Raw genomic sequence first — 15,571 nt, 5'->3', positions numbered from 1 at the left:
ATATACATTTACTTTTATTACATTAATGAAATGAAATGAAATTTAATATTGTATACATAAGGTAGTTCTATTTTCATTATCTATCGATATAGATGAAATTTTTCCAGTGCAAACAATGTCTCACTGCATAAAGGAACTTATTACGTGATATTTAAGTTTTATCATAACTGAGTAATTGTATATGAAACACTCTCAGCCCTCTACAACTACCTAATGCTGATTCTTTTTAATCCCAGCCCTTTCCAACTATCCGATGCTGATACTTTAATCCCAACCCTCTACAACTATCTGATGCTGATACTATAATACCATCCCAGCCCTCTACAACTATCTGATGTGATACTTTCATTCCAGCCCTTTACAACTATCTGGTGGTGATACTTTCATCCCAGACCTCTACAACTATCTGGTGGTGTATTTAAAACAAATACAATGCTAGTTTCCATCAGTGGTTGATCATAAATTCCGACATTCTATGTTATTTAATTTTCAGTTTCCATTTTGGTGTTTAATTTGCATACCGGTACTGAACAACAGATGCCCGGAGAAACTTGGGACTGTTCCTTTAAAGAGCAATGAAAGGTCTTTTCAATCCTAATATAATATTCAACACAATCAATGTGATCTCGATCAACAACATAATAAACTTACCCAAATTTTCTATGGTATAATCATGTGTATTGGCATCTAACATAATCTGTTCATTATCTGGTATACCTTTACCAAAACCCAATACGTAGCCTCGTACTAATACTTTAGAATTAGGGGGAGGAGGAGCCCATGTTACAATAATAGAATTAGATTTGGGTTTAGCTTGTAATCTGGCTGGTTTAGGTGGAACTTTAGATTCTGAAATAAACAGAAATGTAATCATTTCAAATCCAATATGCCTATCTTTTCAATATCTATCAATAGCTAAGAAAACTATCCCAAGAAATATTAATGAAACAGTTAACATATTTTTTGTTAATGTTATTCTCAAACTGTTGACTTCCTAAAAATACTACTTGATAACATACCATCTAAATCATCTCTATAAGTTGTAGCAAACTGCCACATAGTAGCAGGACCAGAACCATTTACTGTTAAAGCTGATATACGAACTTGGTATTCAGTACCCTTCTGTAACTCTACAAACATAACAATTTTTCATATTAGTGTCTAAAAATATTGACATGTATTATCAATAAGGTCATATTTGCTATTACAAAAACAAAATTGGAAATTACTTTAAATTACAATATAAAACAGAAATAGCATTGCATGTTATATAAAAAGCAAGCCTACTTTTCCTAGTGCATGACATTGATCACTATTTTATAAACAAATGATGGGAACAATAGTTTGAGCTTGGGGTTTTAAAGCCAAAATCTATTTTACATATTTAGACATGTTTGATAGTTATTCAGATTCACAAAGAACTTCATCTATCAATAACATATAATTACTCCAAATATTGAAATTTCCAACTGAGTATTAAGTTTTATTTAATACAAACCTGTTAAAGCATAATTATTTCTATTTCCATCAGTTAATACAGGTTCACCTCTTCTATCACCTTTCTTCTTATATCTTATTTTATAACCTGTAATCTGGCCATTCTGTTTATCTTTAGGTGGTGGTTCCCATCGTACAATAATACGCTACAAATACAATAACAAATGTTAAAATATTACACAATAATACTACAAAATAATAATAATATGCTAAAAATACAATAACAAGTACATATATGGTAAAGTTACACTACAATTACAATAGGTAGCTTTACACAATAACACAAACATTAAAATAAAACATAAAGTTAGATCATCATACACTACAATAATTAATGTTAAAATAGTACAAAGCTACACAATAATACACTACCTAAAAATGTAATCACCATTTTTTAAAAATACAGTCAGGAATGACAATTTTAAATGACAATTTTACACATCAATTAATTAAAGAAGCATTATGTAAGAGCTAAATCTATTTTTATTTTGGCTTAAAAAAGGTATATAAACTATCATTTAGACATTTATTCAAGCCTATATTCAACACTTGAGATCATCATATAGTGAAATTAAAATGGATTAAAACATGGTTCACCATTTAATGATTTAATTTAAAAAGTGCGAAAGGAGGCCAAGTCTCAAACAAGCCAACAGTGAGGCTGACGTCCCCCGACTAAATCAAAAAAAAAAAACAGATGACACATATTAATTAATTGCACATTTACCTTTTTCAAAAGTATTGAGTAATCAAACTGATTATCTATGCTTAGTCTAAGCATAAAATGTTCACGACTAAACTCAGGTTTTGAAGTACCTGGTAGTGAGTGAAACTCCATCAGTTAGAATTAATTAAAAGCAGAATTGTTATGTTCCAAATTCTTGACCAATCAAATTGCTTATTGCTACTTTACTAAGCAGATAATTCTCATCACCAAACTATGTCAAGGCATTCTGTAATAGACACCTACGCCAATTTTGAAAATTCTACCTCAATTAGAAGGAAGGCTATTGTCTGGACCAATCAGATTGAAGTCTTTACTTTGCCTAAGCAGAAAATGCTCAGCATCAACCTTTGTTAAGGTATTGATGTAATAAAACTATGCACGAAGTTTCACTACTATCACTCAATTAGAATCAAAGTTGTCGAGCTCCAAACTCTCAACCAATGAAATTGCTTATCACTTTGATTACCCTGAGCCGAAAAAGCTCTCATGATCAAACTTAGTCAAGGTATTGATGTGATGAAACTATACTCAGAGTTTCATCCCTCTGACTTAATTAGTCTCACAAGTTATCTTGTCCCAAAGTCTCAACCAATCAAATTGCTAATCACTCTGATTACCCTGAGCAGAAAATGCTCATTATCAAACTTAGTCAAGGTATTGATGTAATGAAACTATACACTAAATTTCATCACTCTCACTTAATTAGAACTAAAGTTATCGTGCCCCAAAGCATCAACCAATCAAATTCAATATCTCTGCTTACCTTCAGCAGAAAATGCTCATTTTCGAACTCCATCAAGGCATTGACCTAATAAACACCTACACCAATTCTAGTTCAATTAGAAGGAATGTTATTTTGTCCCAAAAAGTGTGACTGACGGACCAACAGACAGATGGATGAATAGTCCCCTGCTTTCTTTGAAAGGCGGGGGACGATAAGAAGTAGGCTACTATTTTTAGTATAATAAACAATCCATGCCACATCTTGTCAAAACTTCAAACAATGATAACTTAGCTCAGAATCAACTAATTTGAATAAAATTTTCAATATTTTCATTTTGTTTTATCTATTTTTGTACTATTTTAAATCTAACATAATACATCTTTTATGTTTGCATTGGAATAATTCTTTGAACATTGATAGAGTTATCTCCCATTAGGCAAATTCGATTCATTATCTGTCAACAACATATTTAGCTTTAAAGTTAGTATGAAATCTGGTTACTCGACTTATTGAAAACTTCACAGAAAAGTTTTATGTTTTCGGAAGAGGCAAAACTTACCGTGGCACTAGAAACTTCCAATGTAAAATTTTGTGGAACATCACTTGGTCTGTCTGAAAATGTTCTGGCAACAATTTCAATGGTACTGGCACCAGGTCCATTTTCATTATGTGTAACAACCCTGAAGCTGTATTCAGTGTATTTCTTAAGATTGCGCAATTCAAATCCAGTACCCTGTATATTTTCTTCTTCTTCACCACCACTGGAGCCAACTTCATAATAAATCAATACATATTTAGTGATTTTTCCCTTAGAATCTACAGGAGCATCCCAGCGAACATGGATAGCTGTTGGAGACATGGGTACTGCTGTAAGATTTACTGGTGGTGTTGGTACCAATGCTGAAAAAAAAATCACATCATTTCTCAATTATACATGTATATATATAAATAACACTCTAATAGAAGTAGCAGCCTTTTTGTCTTCCACTTTTTATTGTGAAAATGACAGAAAACATAAAGTATGTTTTTATTTTATTCAACAAAACATGATTAAATTAAATAAATAGATTGTCTTTTTCATAATTAATTATTGTAACAGAAAGATTTAATGGAAATACATAAATTTTGTTCTCAAATTAATTACTGGAATATATTTTGGTTCAGGAATTTCCATTAAAAACGTTAATCACTGATTATTAATGTTCTACAATCAATGACAAAGTAATTTTATCTGGAAATCTCTGATACTGATTTATTTTTTGCAGTAGGTGTTCTGGAGATCTGATACCACATTCTAATTTAAGAAAAGATTAATACCTTCTTGATCAGTCTTAACATTAATCTTAGCATCTGTTATACTTGGACCATGTTTATTATAAGCTCGAACTCGGAACTCATATTGTGTATAAGGTTTCAGATGCTGAATATTAGCTTCTGTAGTGGTAGTATTTGTGACTCTTTCTCTGTGAAAATACAACAATAAATAACCTTAAAATTATACAAAAATTATACAAAAACTAACTGGTACTCAGTAGATTATAGACATTGTTTACACATGACATTAATTAATGTAACCAAATGTTATGGAAGAATATCATACTTTTCATTCTAACATGTATTTGTCCCAAAAAAAACCCAAACATAATTTAAAATTTGATTCATACATTGTATACAAGCATTTATCTCTACTGTACTTCCATAAATTTAAGTATTATTATGTACCTTTCGGATCCCTTCTCTCTCCAGAACACCGAATAGGCTTTTATCTCTGATGTACCTACACGATCAGGTTGGTTCCAAGATAAGGTCACAAATCGTGTAGACACTAGTACGGCTCGTAGATGAGTTGGTGCTGACAGCTGGTTCTTGGCATCCATGTACAGCGCCCCTGTATCGAATCGGTGGGGGAACTGAGGAGGTGTAGTGGGGAGGGGGACATCTGGGGTTTAAAAGAAATTAAAAAACATATAGCAAGCCAAATAAAGCACTACTGAGAGACCATTTTGGTTCACTTTAAGAATCAAAATTCATGATTCAATTTTGATATTTTGATTTGTTTTCTGATTGAAAACAATAGAATACTGGTAACTCAAATTCCGAAATATAAAATTTAGTGAACAAAGCAAGTCCCGTGAAATAAAACGGGTTTAACGTGACTAAGCATAAATTCAAACAGCTTGGTGTCAAAAAGCTGAAAATGAAATCTGTAAACATTAAAATAGACGAAAGAAAGAAAATGAGGACAGGTGTCAATAAACCACGAAAAAATTCACCAATAATAACTATAAAACCACTTCACAAAATATTAGGGTAGGTTTCTACAAACACATAATACAACCACTGTATTCACATATGACAAGTACATGTATACAAATTACAGTGTGAACACTAAACATGACGACTATGTGATGAGTAATTAATTATCTTTACATCTAAAATATCTATAAAAGTTATTGTGCTGACTTTAAACTTATAATGTGCTCTGTTCATTTCAAACACTTGTCACTACATGATGGACAGGATTTAAATCAGAAAAGGCAGAAATATTGGTTGTCTCATTTATCCAGTTTGTAGCTGTTGTTTGTTGCTTATTCAAGAATAAACTAAGTAAATATTTTCATTACAGTTAGGAATATATCCTTAATTTGTCGGGACCATCTAAGAATTCAATTTTTGAGGAGTTTCTATTCAAGAATATAATTATTTAATGTAATCCATTACTAATAAATATATTGGTCAAAATCATCTAATTTGATTATAACTAAGATGATCAGTTTTGATAATGAAATGATAATTTTGTTAAGTAAAAGATTAATAATCATGATAACAAATTCGTGGTGAACAGTCTAACATGCAAATACGTGTTCACAATTGACCAAATAACAATAGGGTTTAACAAGGGGTAGATTGAACTTAAAAATAATATTACAAAAAAAACTTGTAAGAAAACAAAAAAACTTAATGGGGATTAATTTAGATGTTCCCTCCTCATGTTTTGGGGCCATATTTTTATATTTCAGAAAATATATCATAAAAAAATGTATTTAAGAAAAGATTTAGATTAAATATATCATATCATCAACAATATTTCGAAACCTGATCCTCTCATTATTCATTTCATTTAAATTGATTCAATGTCCTCTTTGTGACAATTTTCAATTTCTTTTCTTTTATATTATATTTTACCGAATTCAATTCGTTTTACTTAACATTTGACAAATTTTATCATTTATGTCATGTTCTTATTTGTGTACTCTAAACAGCCAATGAAAACACTCCTGTTCCAATCATGTAAAGTCCACTGATCTATTTATAAACTCACTGAAGTCTTGTGCATAACAGCTAAAGCTGACATGATCTAAACAGGACTCATACCGAATACATGTTAGATTGTATGTAGTGTAGAGAATTTGAATCGTAGACACGACACATATTAAAGACATAATTTTATTAGATAGTGTTCTTGTGATTTAATATATTGACGGTAGTTCCTTATATTATAATAGCAGTGAGATATTAATTATAATTTGTCTTATTAATATACCTTGTTCCAATATGACCAACTGGGAACTAGCTTGAACATAGCCTAACTCATTAGAACCAAAACATTGATAAATTCCATTGTCTTCTTCCATCAAACCTAAGATTTTCAGATTTTTCTCATCAACAATTTGAAAATAATCCGAAGGGTTGATTGGTTGACCATCTTTCATCCAGGATATCATTGGTTTGGGTTCTCCATAAATATCACATTTGAGAGTGACATCTGAGTTGGTATGAGCAAAAACATTACTTGGTTTACTAACAAACTGAGGAGGCACTGAAAATAAGAAAGCAGTTTTATTAGAAAGGGTAATTTTTGAAAAAAATCAATCAGAAAGTAAACACAATGATGCATTAGATGACAGAAACTGATCATTAGAAAGTAAATGACAGAAACTGATTATTAGAAAGTAAACAAAATAATGCACCTGATGACATGAACTGATCATTAGGAAATAAACATAATAATGCACCAGATTATAGATACTGATCACTAATTTTTTAAATTTCAATATTTTCTTTTCTTTCAAAGTCATCATCAGCCTCCAAAACCACACAAATCAACCTTATTCCCCCTTTCAGTTTTGAAGTAACCAATATTTGATACATTAAATGAGGAAGAGACTGGTTTAACCGGTAGTCAAGTGAAGATTCTATATGAAAGTTAGCCAATATACGAAACCAAATTACATGCTTGAAATTTCAACTCCAACGCAGATTGACATCTTTTATTCAGTGCTGTGAAGTAAGTATTTCATGCTGAAGTTAACAAATCAACCTTTTTAGTTTCCCCGACTTTCAATATTCTCGTTTTGTAATGAGCAAATCATGTACATTACATGTAGCTATCATACAGAAATAGTCATTACTTTGATCATATGGATAAATATGGCTTGAATTAAAGTCGATAAGATGCATATACATTGAAAATAAATTGCAAATGATAATCAACATTGCTGATATATCTCATAAGGGCATTGGAAGGGTAATGGAACTATTGATCATGAATAAAATCTGGCTGTAAAAAATATGATGGGTTCCATGCTGGCTCCTGAGATTAGATTATAACTCACCTAAAACAATAAGTTCAGCACCAGCATCTACAGAATCTTCAGAATTCGATGCCCGACATGTATAAGTACCCTTATCTGATTCTATGACGCTTTTTATCATTAATGTCCCAACACCTATTTTACGTACACGATCTGTCGCAGACCTGGAAGTAAAAATAAATTCTTTACTAAAAAATATAAACAACCAATGTTTCAAACTGATGCAGCAACTCAAAGAAAGATCGAAACCTTGGGAGATGTGGGTGGAGTGGCCATTTTATCAAGCCTCGCTTAAATTACATGAAAAAATAACGAAATATGTACAAGAAAGTACGAATAACTTGTTTCCAGTCAGTGTTGGTTGGAGTTTGGGACGGGGAATGCGTGCAGGAAGTTTTCCCTTTTTGAGTTGATTCTCCCGGAGACTGGTGGATAGGTGCTTGGTCATCAATTACATGTACTATGATTCAATTCTATAACAAACTTGTATGCAAACATTGGAGGAGAGTTTGATTTTGCAAATATTTATAATTATTATCCTACATTATTTGAAGTAGCAAGAATTTTGGTTCTTTCTTATAAAAATGATTTGGGATTGCTTTCAAATAATCATCAATAAATTTCTGGAGCATCTTTTATTGCAAGTTTTCACAATTATTATTCCTTTTTGCCATTAAATACTGAATTATAACCATGTGTTGTGCATTAAACAGTCTACATTAACTCCATGAAAAATACACCTAATGCAAAAAAAAAGCTATTAAAAATAGACATGTATTGTATATAATTCACACAATCAGAAATCGGGAGAATATTTAGTTTAGCTTAACTTCACCTTCTAGTGAATAGATAAACATTCATGTTCTATTTTTTGTCTCCGAAATGGTGTATTTATCAAGAAAACACCAGGAATAGGATGTATTGCCATAAAAATACTTGTGTAAATTATGTACAACTTTGTTCTGGAAAACTCATTCCTGATATACATCATAATTATAATACCAGCTTTCACAATAAAAGAAATAATACAAAAAACAAAATCAAGATTAAATAAAGAAAATTTTCTTAGTGAAATAAAAAAAAAGATCTAGGGTAGGAAGGTATTTTTTTTCACTGATGCCTGAAGATTGTAATGTGTAAAAAATATTAGCACAAATATCAAGTACAAAATATTTACTTGAAACTACATCCTACCTAAAAGTAATGCTTCTGCCATCTTTTAACCATGTAATTTCAGGCGGCTGAGACATAAAATCTCGGCCATTTGCTCCACAATGTAAATACACCGTGGAGCCAAATACAGCTCTTTTATCTGTTGGTTTCATTACAAATTTAGGTTCGTCAAATGGTCTCTGAGCTACATCTGTATAAGAGAAGTACATCAATAAAAAAGAAAGTAAATTTAATGTATAACATAAGATTCAATTGTTATGACCAGAATTCTTTAATTAAATCAGTTTATAAGTCTAGAGGATTTAGTTTTCCATTTAAATCTAAGCTGCACATATTTCTTGTCCCCCCTCCCCCCATTTTTGTTTTCTCATTTTTTTAAGCAATCATATTCTTTCAACATCAGACTTTAATTTATCTTAATTCTAGGAAAGGCAAATAGATATGGTGAATAGTAATACAATCTCAAGATATTTTTTAGAACAGTGATTACCTACACCAACAATGATAAACAATAATGAAAAAAATATTTTAGAACTGTGTTATGGTAGGAACAAAACCTTCTGGAACCTTTCTTACCTTTGTCTTCTTGATTTAATGTTGCAGATGCACTAACTCTAGATCCTTCACTATTTGTAACACGACACATATACTGTCCAATATTGGATATTTCAACAGAACTAATTTCTAATACTCCATCTGGGTAAATCTGAATGTTATATTTTTCATTCACACGTTCATTGTTTTTAAACCATTCAGTTTTAGTATCTGGTTTGCCATCAATTTGACAGGCAAACATGGCTGTATCTGTGAGGTAGAGAGTTAAATCCTGAGGTTCTTTTTCAAAAGTTTGCTCTAAATCTGAAAATAGCAACACAATTCATATATTAGATAATTCAAAAATCCCTGCTCAACTGAAGTACAAACTGAGTTATAGTTTAATCTAATGATGTTTTGGGTCTCACAATCCTTTTTCAAATATTAGGTATTTGTTGAATGATTATACAGTGATCGATAATAATTAAAACAATACTATAACTTACATGCTATCTGTAAGTGAGCTGTACGACTAACAATTGTACCCAGATTAACAACTTCACCAACACATTGATAAAAGCCTTCATCTGAACTCTGAACAACTTTTTGGAAATACAGTGATCCATCTGGCAATTTTTTTCTGCAATGGAAAAATAAAATATATACTCTGTCATACATTCAAATTGGCCAGTACAAAACCAGCATTCAATTGTTCATACCTGCCAAAGCCGTCATCATTCAATTCTTTAAATATAACTGACAATATTAACTTTTTTTTAAAGTCCAATTACAACATGTATGAAATAAGCTCTGAATGCATTGCCCAAAGACATTTCTTTTACAGGAAAACAAATATTTGATTTTTATTATTATCGAACTCCTTACAATCATCTTAGCAATAAACTTACTACTGTCAAGCCAAATATTAATATAGTTAAAAGCAGTATATGCTTTAAAGGGCCCAAACTCTGGAATTCGTTGCCAGCCCCTTTAAAAACTTTAAATAACCTGAATCTTTTCAGGACAAAACTTCTTCTTTACCTTAAAGCTTATCTCTTATGATATGTGTTCTCCATATTATAAGTATGTACATATTGTATATTTGTTAATACATGTTATATCTATATGTATTCAAATGTTCTGTTATATGATCTGCATAAACATGTACTTATATTAATCTTTTAATTGATTTGTATATTAATTTTTTTTCCTCTGTTGTAAATTATTGTGATGTGTTGTTTAATTTATTAGCTATATCTTTTGGTATTATATTTTCTACGAAGGGCAGGATGTTAGAAAGGCTATCATAGCCTAATCTTCAACCCTTCTTAAATAAAGTCATTATTATTATTATTATTATTTCAATAAATTTCACCAATATTGCTAAATCCCCAGCATTTTGAAGATATGCCGAACTAGACAATCAGCAATGGTGCCCGAGTGAAATATTATAGTATACAAGCTCAAATTGTGTAAAAACTATAAAATGGTCACCATTTACCACTTAGTAAATGGAATATAAATGTTTTCTTCAGTAATTCTATAATGGCTTGTGATATTTTAAGAATTCTCAACAAGCATTTTAAGTCTTGACATAAATTACTCAGTATATTGTTTGTTTCAGCAAATAAACAAATATTAAAACAGCAAAAACAAATTAAGATTTATGTCTTCCGACGAACATATAAACAGAAATTCTATTTAAAACATAGCATACAATAACCCAGACATTAAAACTCTCGAGTCCTAACTTTTATGTATTTTGACTTACTATTGTAGGGCAGTTAATGTTACAATCTTGTTATTACTAATTACTGACCAAAACCATTATTTAAGGAACATAATATAGTAATTATCAAATAGTTAATATACTATACTTTTAGATGTAAATCCATGCAATACATACTAAGCACAACTAGAAATATATCTATTTATAATCTCCCAAATATTTAGATTTTTAATTGTACCGTTTTGGAGTTTTACCACTGGGGATTCGAGACTATAATATAACCTTCCACTCAGTCGACCTGTCTACTCTTACTATGTAACTTAATCAAAAATTGCACAAAACGCAAGTTTTGGGATTTTTGCAAAGACACATTTCATGCAACCAAATGATGGAAAGGGCAAGACATGCTCTACAAGGAAGTAATAATATCAGAATCACCTGAGGTCATTTGACAGCAATTGGTGCAGTGTTTTAATTAAGTATGCATGCTGCATCTCATTACAAAGTAAATCCCTCGAGGTGATCAGGTAAGCCTCTGTGGACCACCCTATAAAGTATGTTTGTATTGGACAAAAGTCATACAAGCACTGAATAGTGTAATGATTTTCTTGCAAAACTAACTTACCTTCTTTGTCCGTCAATCTGTAATGCGACTCCATTTTTTCTCCAATGAATTTCCAGGGTTGAGTCTCCATGATATATTGCAGAACAATTTAACGTAGCTGGTTGACCAACTTTAGCAACAACATTTGATGGTTCAGTTTTAAAAGAAAATTGACTAAAGTGAGGTGTGTTACCTGAAAAATAAAAAGAAATCATTCAATACCAAGCCTGATTTAATATCAAGTAAAGTTATTAGCCTGGTTAGTGCAGAAAAGTAGGATATTAAACCCCTTTTCATTTTATTTTCTCTCCTTTAGAAGTGACATTATTTATATTCATATATACTTTACTGAAACCATTTAGATACCAACAAATCATTTTTTTTTATTAAAAGAACAACGTATGCATATTCATCTTATTATAATTTTAAGCTAAAAACTAAAATAACTGTAAAATGTTGGGCAAAAAAGGATAATTATATAAGGTATTCATATTTCTTATTACTGACACAAGGATACATTAATCAATTTTTTAATTTCCCTGATTTACCTCCCCTTCATGACAGTTGTATACCAAATGACATTCCTTTTCTGATAAGATGTTAAATTACTGAATAAAAATCTGTAGTTGCAATTCTAACATTAGCTCACTTTTATTTTATAAGACACCTGTGTTTTCTCTCTATTTTATCATCTTATCTCTTCTATAATTTAATTAAAAAGATTAGTATACACTAATCTATTACTGTTTGTGTCACAGTTGATGACAATATTTCAACAGGTGCACAAGTAAAATAAGCCAAAAGAACTGAAGGTGTTTTTGTATGGTATTTTATATTGTAATTCTATCTAAATTTATCAATCTTATCTCTGTCCATCATTATCCTTTTCATTTAACTATGAAATTAAGAAATAAACTCTTTAGTTTTTACCCAACTTCACATTCTGTAAATAGGTGTAGATCATGGTTAAACTTTATGCAAGACGAAGGGAATTTTGAGAAAATAAGACAAACTGATGGAAATGCCTTGGAGGTATTTAAATAATCTTATGTTACATGTATTCTAATCTCTGTATCTTTTTCTTTGCCATTATCTGACTTTGCCAGAAGGCCAGAATTATTACTAATGATGCCATATGTTGTGTATTTCAACAACCCTCTATGTGCATCACTGCCTAACTTTCTCGTTAAGATGAAAAAACTTATTCCCTCATTATTAAGTAATTAACACTTTTTAGTACACTTGCAAAACCTGTACTTGACTTCTAAGGATTATATTGTTAATAAAAATACTTTTATTTTATTGGATAGTAAACACGAGAATCATAAATTAAAGTACATGAAGTTTACAAATTTAGGGTAAGTAGTGTTTCAAGTCAAGTTAAATGATAAATTATGTTATAGAACTATTGAAAAATTTACAAACAACATAAAATCCCCTTCAAAACCATATCTAAGAAGAATTCGGTATAAGTTTTTATATTCATTTCAAGCTCCATCTCTACAGGATAATATTTGTTTCAAGGTTTACATGGGTCATAAGAAAAATTGTACACTCAGTTTCAACAAGAATGATGTCTTTTGGATATGCTGGTTACCACCTTAAAAACTCTGGTATTTGTTTTTGCTTCCTGCCATAAAACAAGTTGATGTATGAAAACATCCATATGGTTAGCATTACTGGGTAGTCAGTCCTATAGAAAAACATCAAAATCTGTCCGCTCTCAATGTTAGAATGTGAATTGGATTATGGGATAATTTGTCCAATTGGTTCTCGACCACCCAAGGTAACAAACACAATATAGTCAGTAGCAAATTTCTTACACATTTACACGCCTATTGGCATTTCTAATTTACTTGTTTATATAAAGTGAATAATATCAAGTTCGCTGCCAGTGAACACTGGAAATAGAATTGATCTTTTATCTATTATGGCATGTTATTTATATACAGTTTGAAATCACTCGCAGACTATTGGTATTATAGTGTATTTTATCCACATATATATGGAATTCACACAAGGACATACATGTAAATTTTGTTTGGGTCCAGGGGTGTTTAGTAAAAATAAGACCGACTGAAACTACATGAACCTTTGGCGTATATTGTGATATCCAATCAAAGCAATCATACGTACACACAGATATATTCATACGTATATTTGGGAGTTTTCCTTTCTATTTTGGCATTGTTTGTTTACCTCATTAATTCATTTAGTCGCCAATGTATTATTTTGAGACCGTGTGTGTGTTTGGACAGGGGAGGGGGGGGGGGCACACCCCCAAAGTTACACATCTGAATTCACATCACCCACACCATCATGCACGAAAGAGAACCTTAATTATAAAAAATTTCTTGTGTCTATTTTATGACACCGTTTGTCTATTTTATGACACCGTTTGGTAGCAAGAATATTCTTTAATGAATACATTTTAAGAAAATATTGTACCAGTGGATATTACTGTTCATTCTAATCCAGTTTTTATACAGCTCACACCATTCTAACCATAGCCTAGAGCCAATATTTGACAAGAACTGGCGCTCTACTGGCACCAAGACAATAGAAATCATGAAGTGACTACAGCTGTCATGTCAAATCATCAGCAGACAGTACTTCAGATCACCATGAGGATTATGTCTGCATATAAGAGTTTATCTGCTATACCAGTCAGCCGGTTCCTGTCTTATAATGAAATAAATATCAGGATATAATAAATAAATTCCTACCCATTTATTATACTCTAGGGTTTCTCAGTAATAGGTCTATCATACTGGATATAATAATTACCTACATACAGACATCCTGATATTTCTATTTTTTTAAATTTTTATAGAAGCAATATATACATGTAGACATGAAAGGTGCATTTCCAGTTTTCATTGGGTCTCACACAAAAACCCAATGTTTTAAGTATGCATATCCATTATCCAATCCCAAATGTGATGGAATAGATTAATATCTTGTTTGATCAAGCTGTTTGGAAATGATTGTCAAAACAATTTATAGGAGTTACTTAACTATAATCATTGATCTTAAATGCCAAGAGAGAAGCTGACATTAGTATTTCTTTGAAAAGATATCATAGGTACTTCTATACTGACACAGATTGAAAAGACACAATTTTATACATGGTTGATTGTACACTTTGATTTTGCAATTTGGAATGGAATGTAACAACATTATATCACAAAATAGAAATGTTGAAAATCACGATTTTATGGCCAGACAAGGGGCATGATATGTCTGTTAAAATGGAACCATGAGTAAACTCTTACTACAATTCTGTGGAAGATGCAACAATATGTGAAGACAAAGTGCAAGGCCGCCTTACTCTGGATCAATTCTTATTTAACTGCAAGGCCGCCTTACTCTGGATCAATCCTTATTCAACTGATATTTGGTTACTGACTTTTGATATTTAACCCATGTGCCTAAATTTCACTGTTAAGTAACATTGCTATGCCATCCATGGGTTGCTGTTGATTTTGCTTTATTTCCAAAGAGAAAGGAATATTGTTTCATTGTCTTCATTTCTAATTAGGGGAAATAATAAAAAGAAATTCTGTCTGAGAAAAATAAAGATTACAAATTTATCAAACTAATGATTCAAAGGTCTTCTCAACAATTAACAACAAATCTGAAATGTCACCACAATAATTTGCATTTTTATAAAATTTAATATAATGGAAAATTTATTAAAATGTATTGTTTAGGACAAAGATGGTGAAGAAAATACTGTTTTGTTTTTTTTAGCTAAATTGATTACAGAACCTATTCAATTTGGGCTAATCATTCTCATAATAGAACTTGATGTGATTAATATGTAACAAATTACCCTAGTATTTAAAATGTTGTTTCAAACCTTTTCATGTTTAAAATATAATTCTTATTCCTTTCCTGAACAATTTATGTATTTATAGAAGTAATCTTTTATCAGAGTCAAAACACCAGTTGGTACCTCCAAAATGATTGTCAGCATTAGCAGAAA

At 30.8% G+C, this 15,571-nt stretch overlaps 1 protein-coding gene across 6 annotated transcripts in view; it reads right to left on the bottom strand.

Moving 5' to 3' along the window:
* Positions 1-15,571, bottom strand: part of LOC126814846 (neogenin) — an 88,016-nt gene that overhangs the window by 14,642 nt on the left and 57,803 nt on the right. For 5 of the 6 annotated variants that reach the window (XM_050540242.2, XM_050540243.2, XM_050540246.2 and 2 more), the window contains exons 2-13: positions 11,605-11,776; positions 9,757-9,890; positions 9,293-9,574; positions 8,738-8,906; positions 7,565-7,707; positions 6,493-6,768; positions 4,671-4,887; positions 4,266-4,411; positions 3,508-3,848; positions 1,499-1,643; positions 1,020-1,130; positions 652-849 (exon numbers count right to left, since the gene is read on the bottom strand). In XM_050540242.2, coding sequence (XP_050396199.1) covers positions 652-849; positions 1,020-1,130; positions 1,499-1,643; positions 3,508-3,848; positions 4,266-4,411; positions 4,671-4,887; positions 6,493-6,768; positions 7,565-7,707; positions 8,738-8,906; positions 9,293-9,574; positions 9,757-9,890; positions 11,605-11,776 — 2,334 coding nt within the window. The remainder of the gene's footprint in view (positions 1-651; positions 850-1,019; positions 1,131-1,498; positions 1,644-3,507; positions 3,849-4,265; positions 4,412-4,670; positions 4,888-6,492; positions 6,769-7,564; positions 7,708-8,737; positions 8,907-9,292; positions 9,575-9,756; positions 9,891-11,604; positions 11,777-15,571) is intronic. The other variant, XM_050540244.2, reaches the window with a different exon arrangement.

Source organism: Patella vulgata, chromosome 3 (assembly GCF_932274485.2).
Source record: "Patella vulgata chromosome 3, xgPatVulg1.2, whole genome shotgun sequence".
NCBI classification, from domain to species: domain Eukaryota; kingdom Metazoa; phylum Mollusca; class Gastropoda; family Patellidae; genus Patella; species Patella vulgata.
Note: the sequence above shows the minus strand (reverse complement) of the source record. Positions and strands in the feature narration are given on the sequence as shown.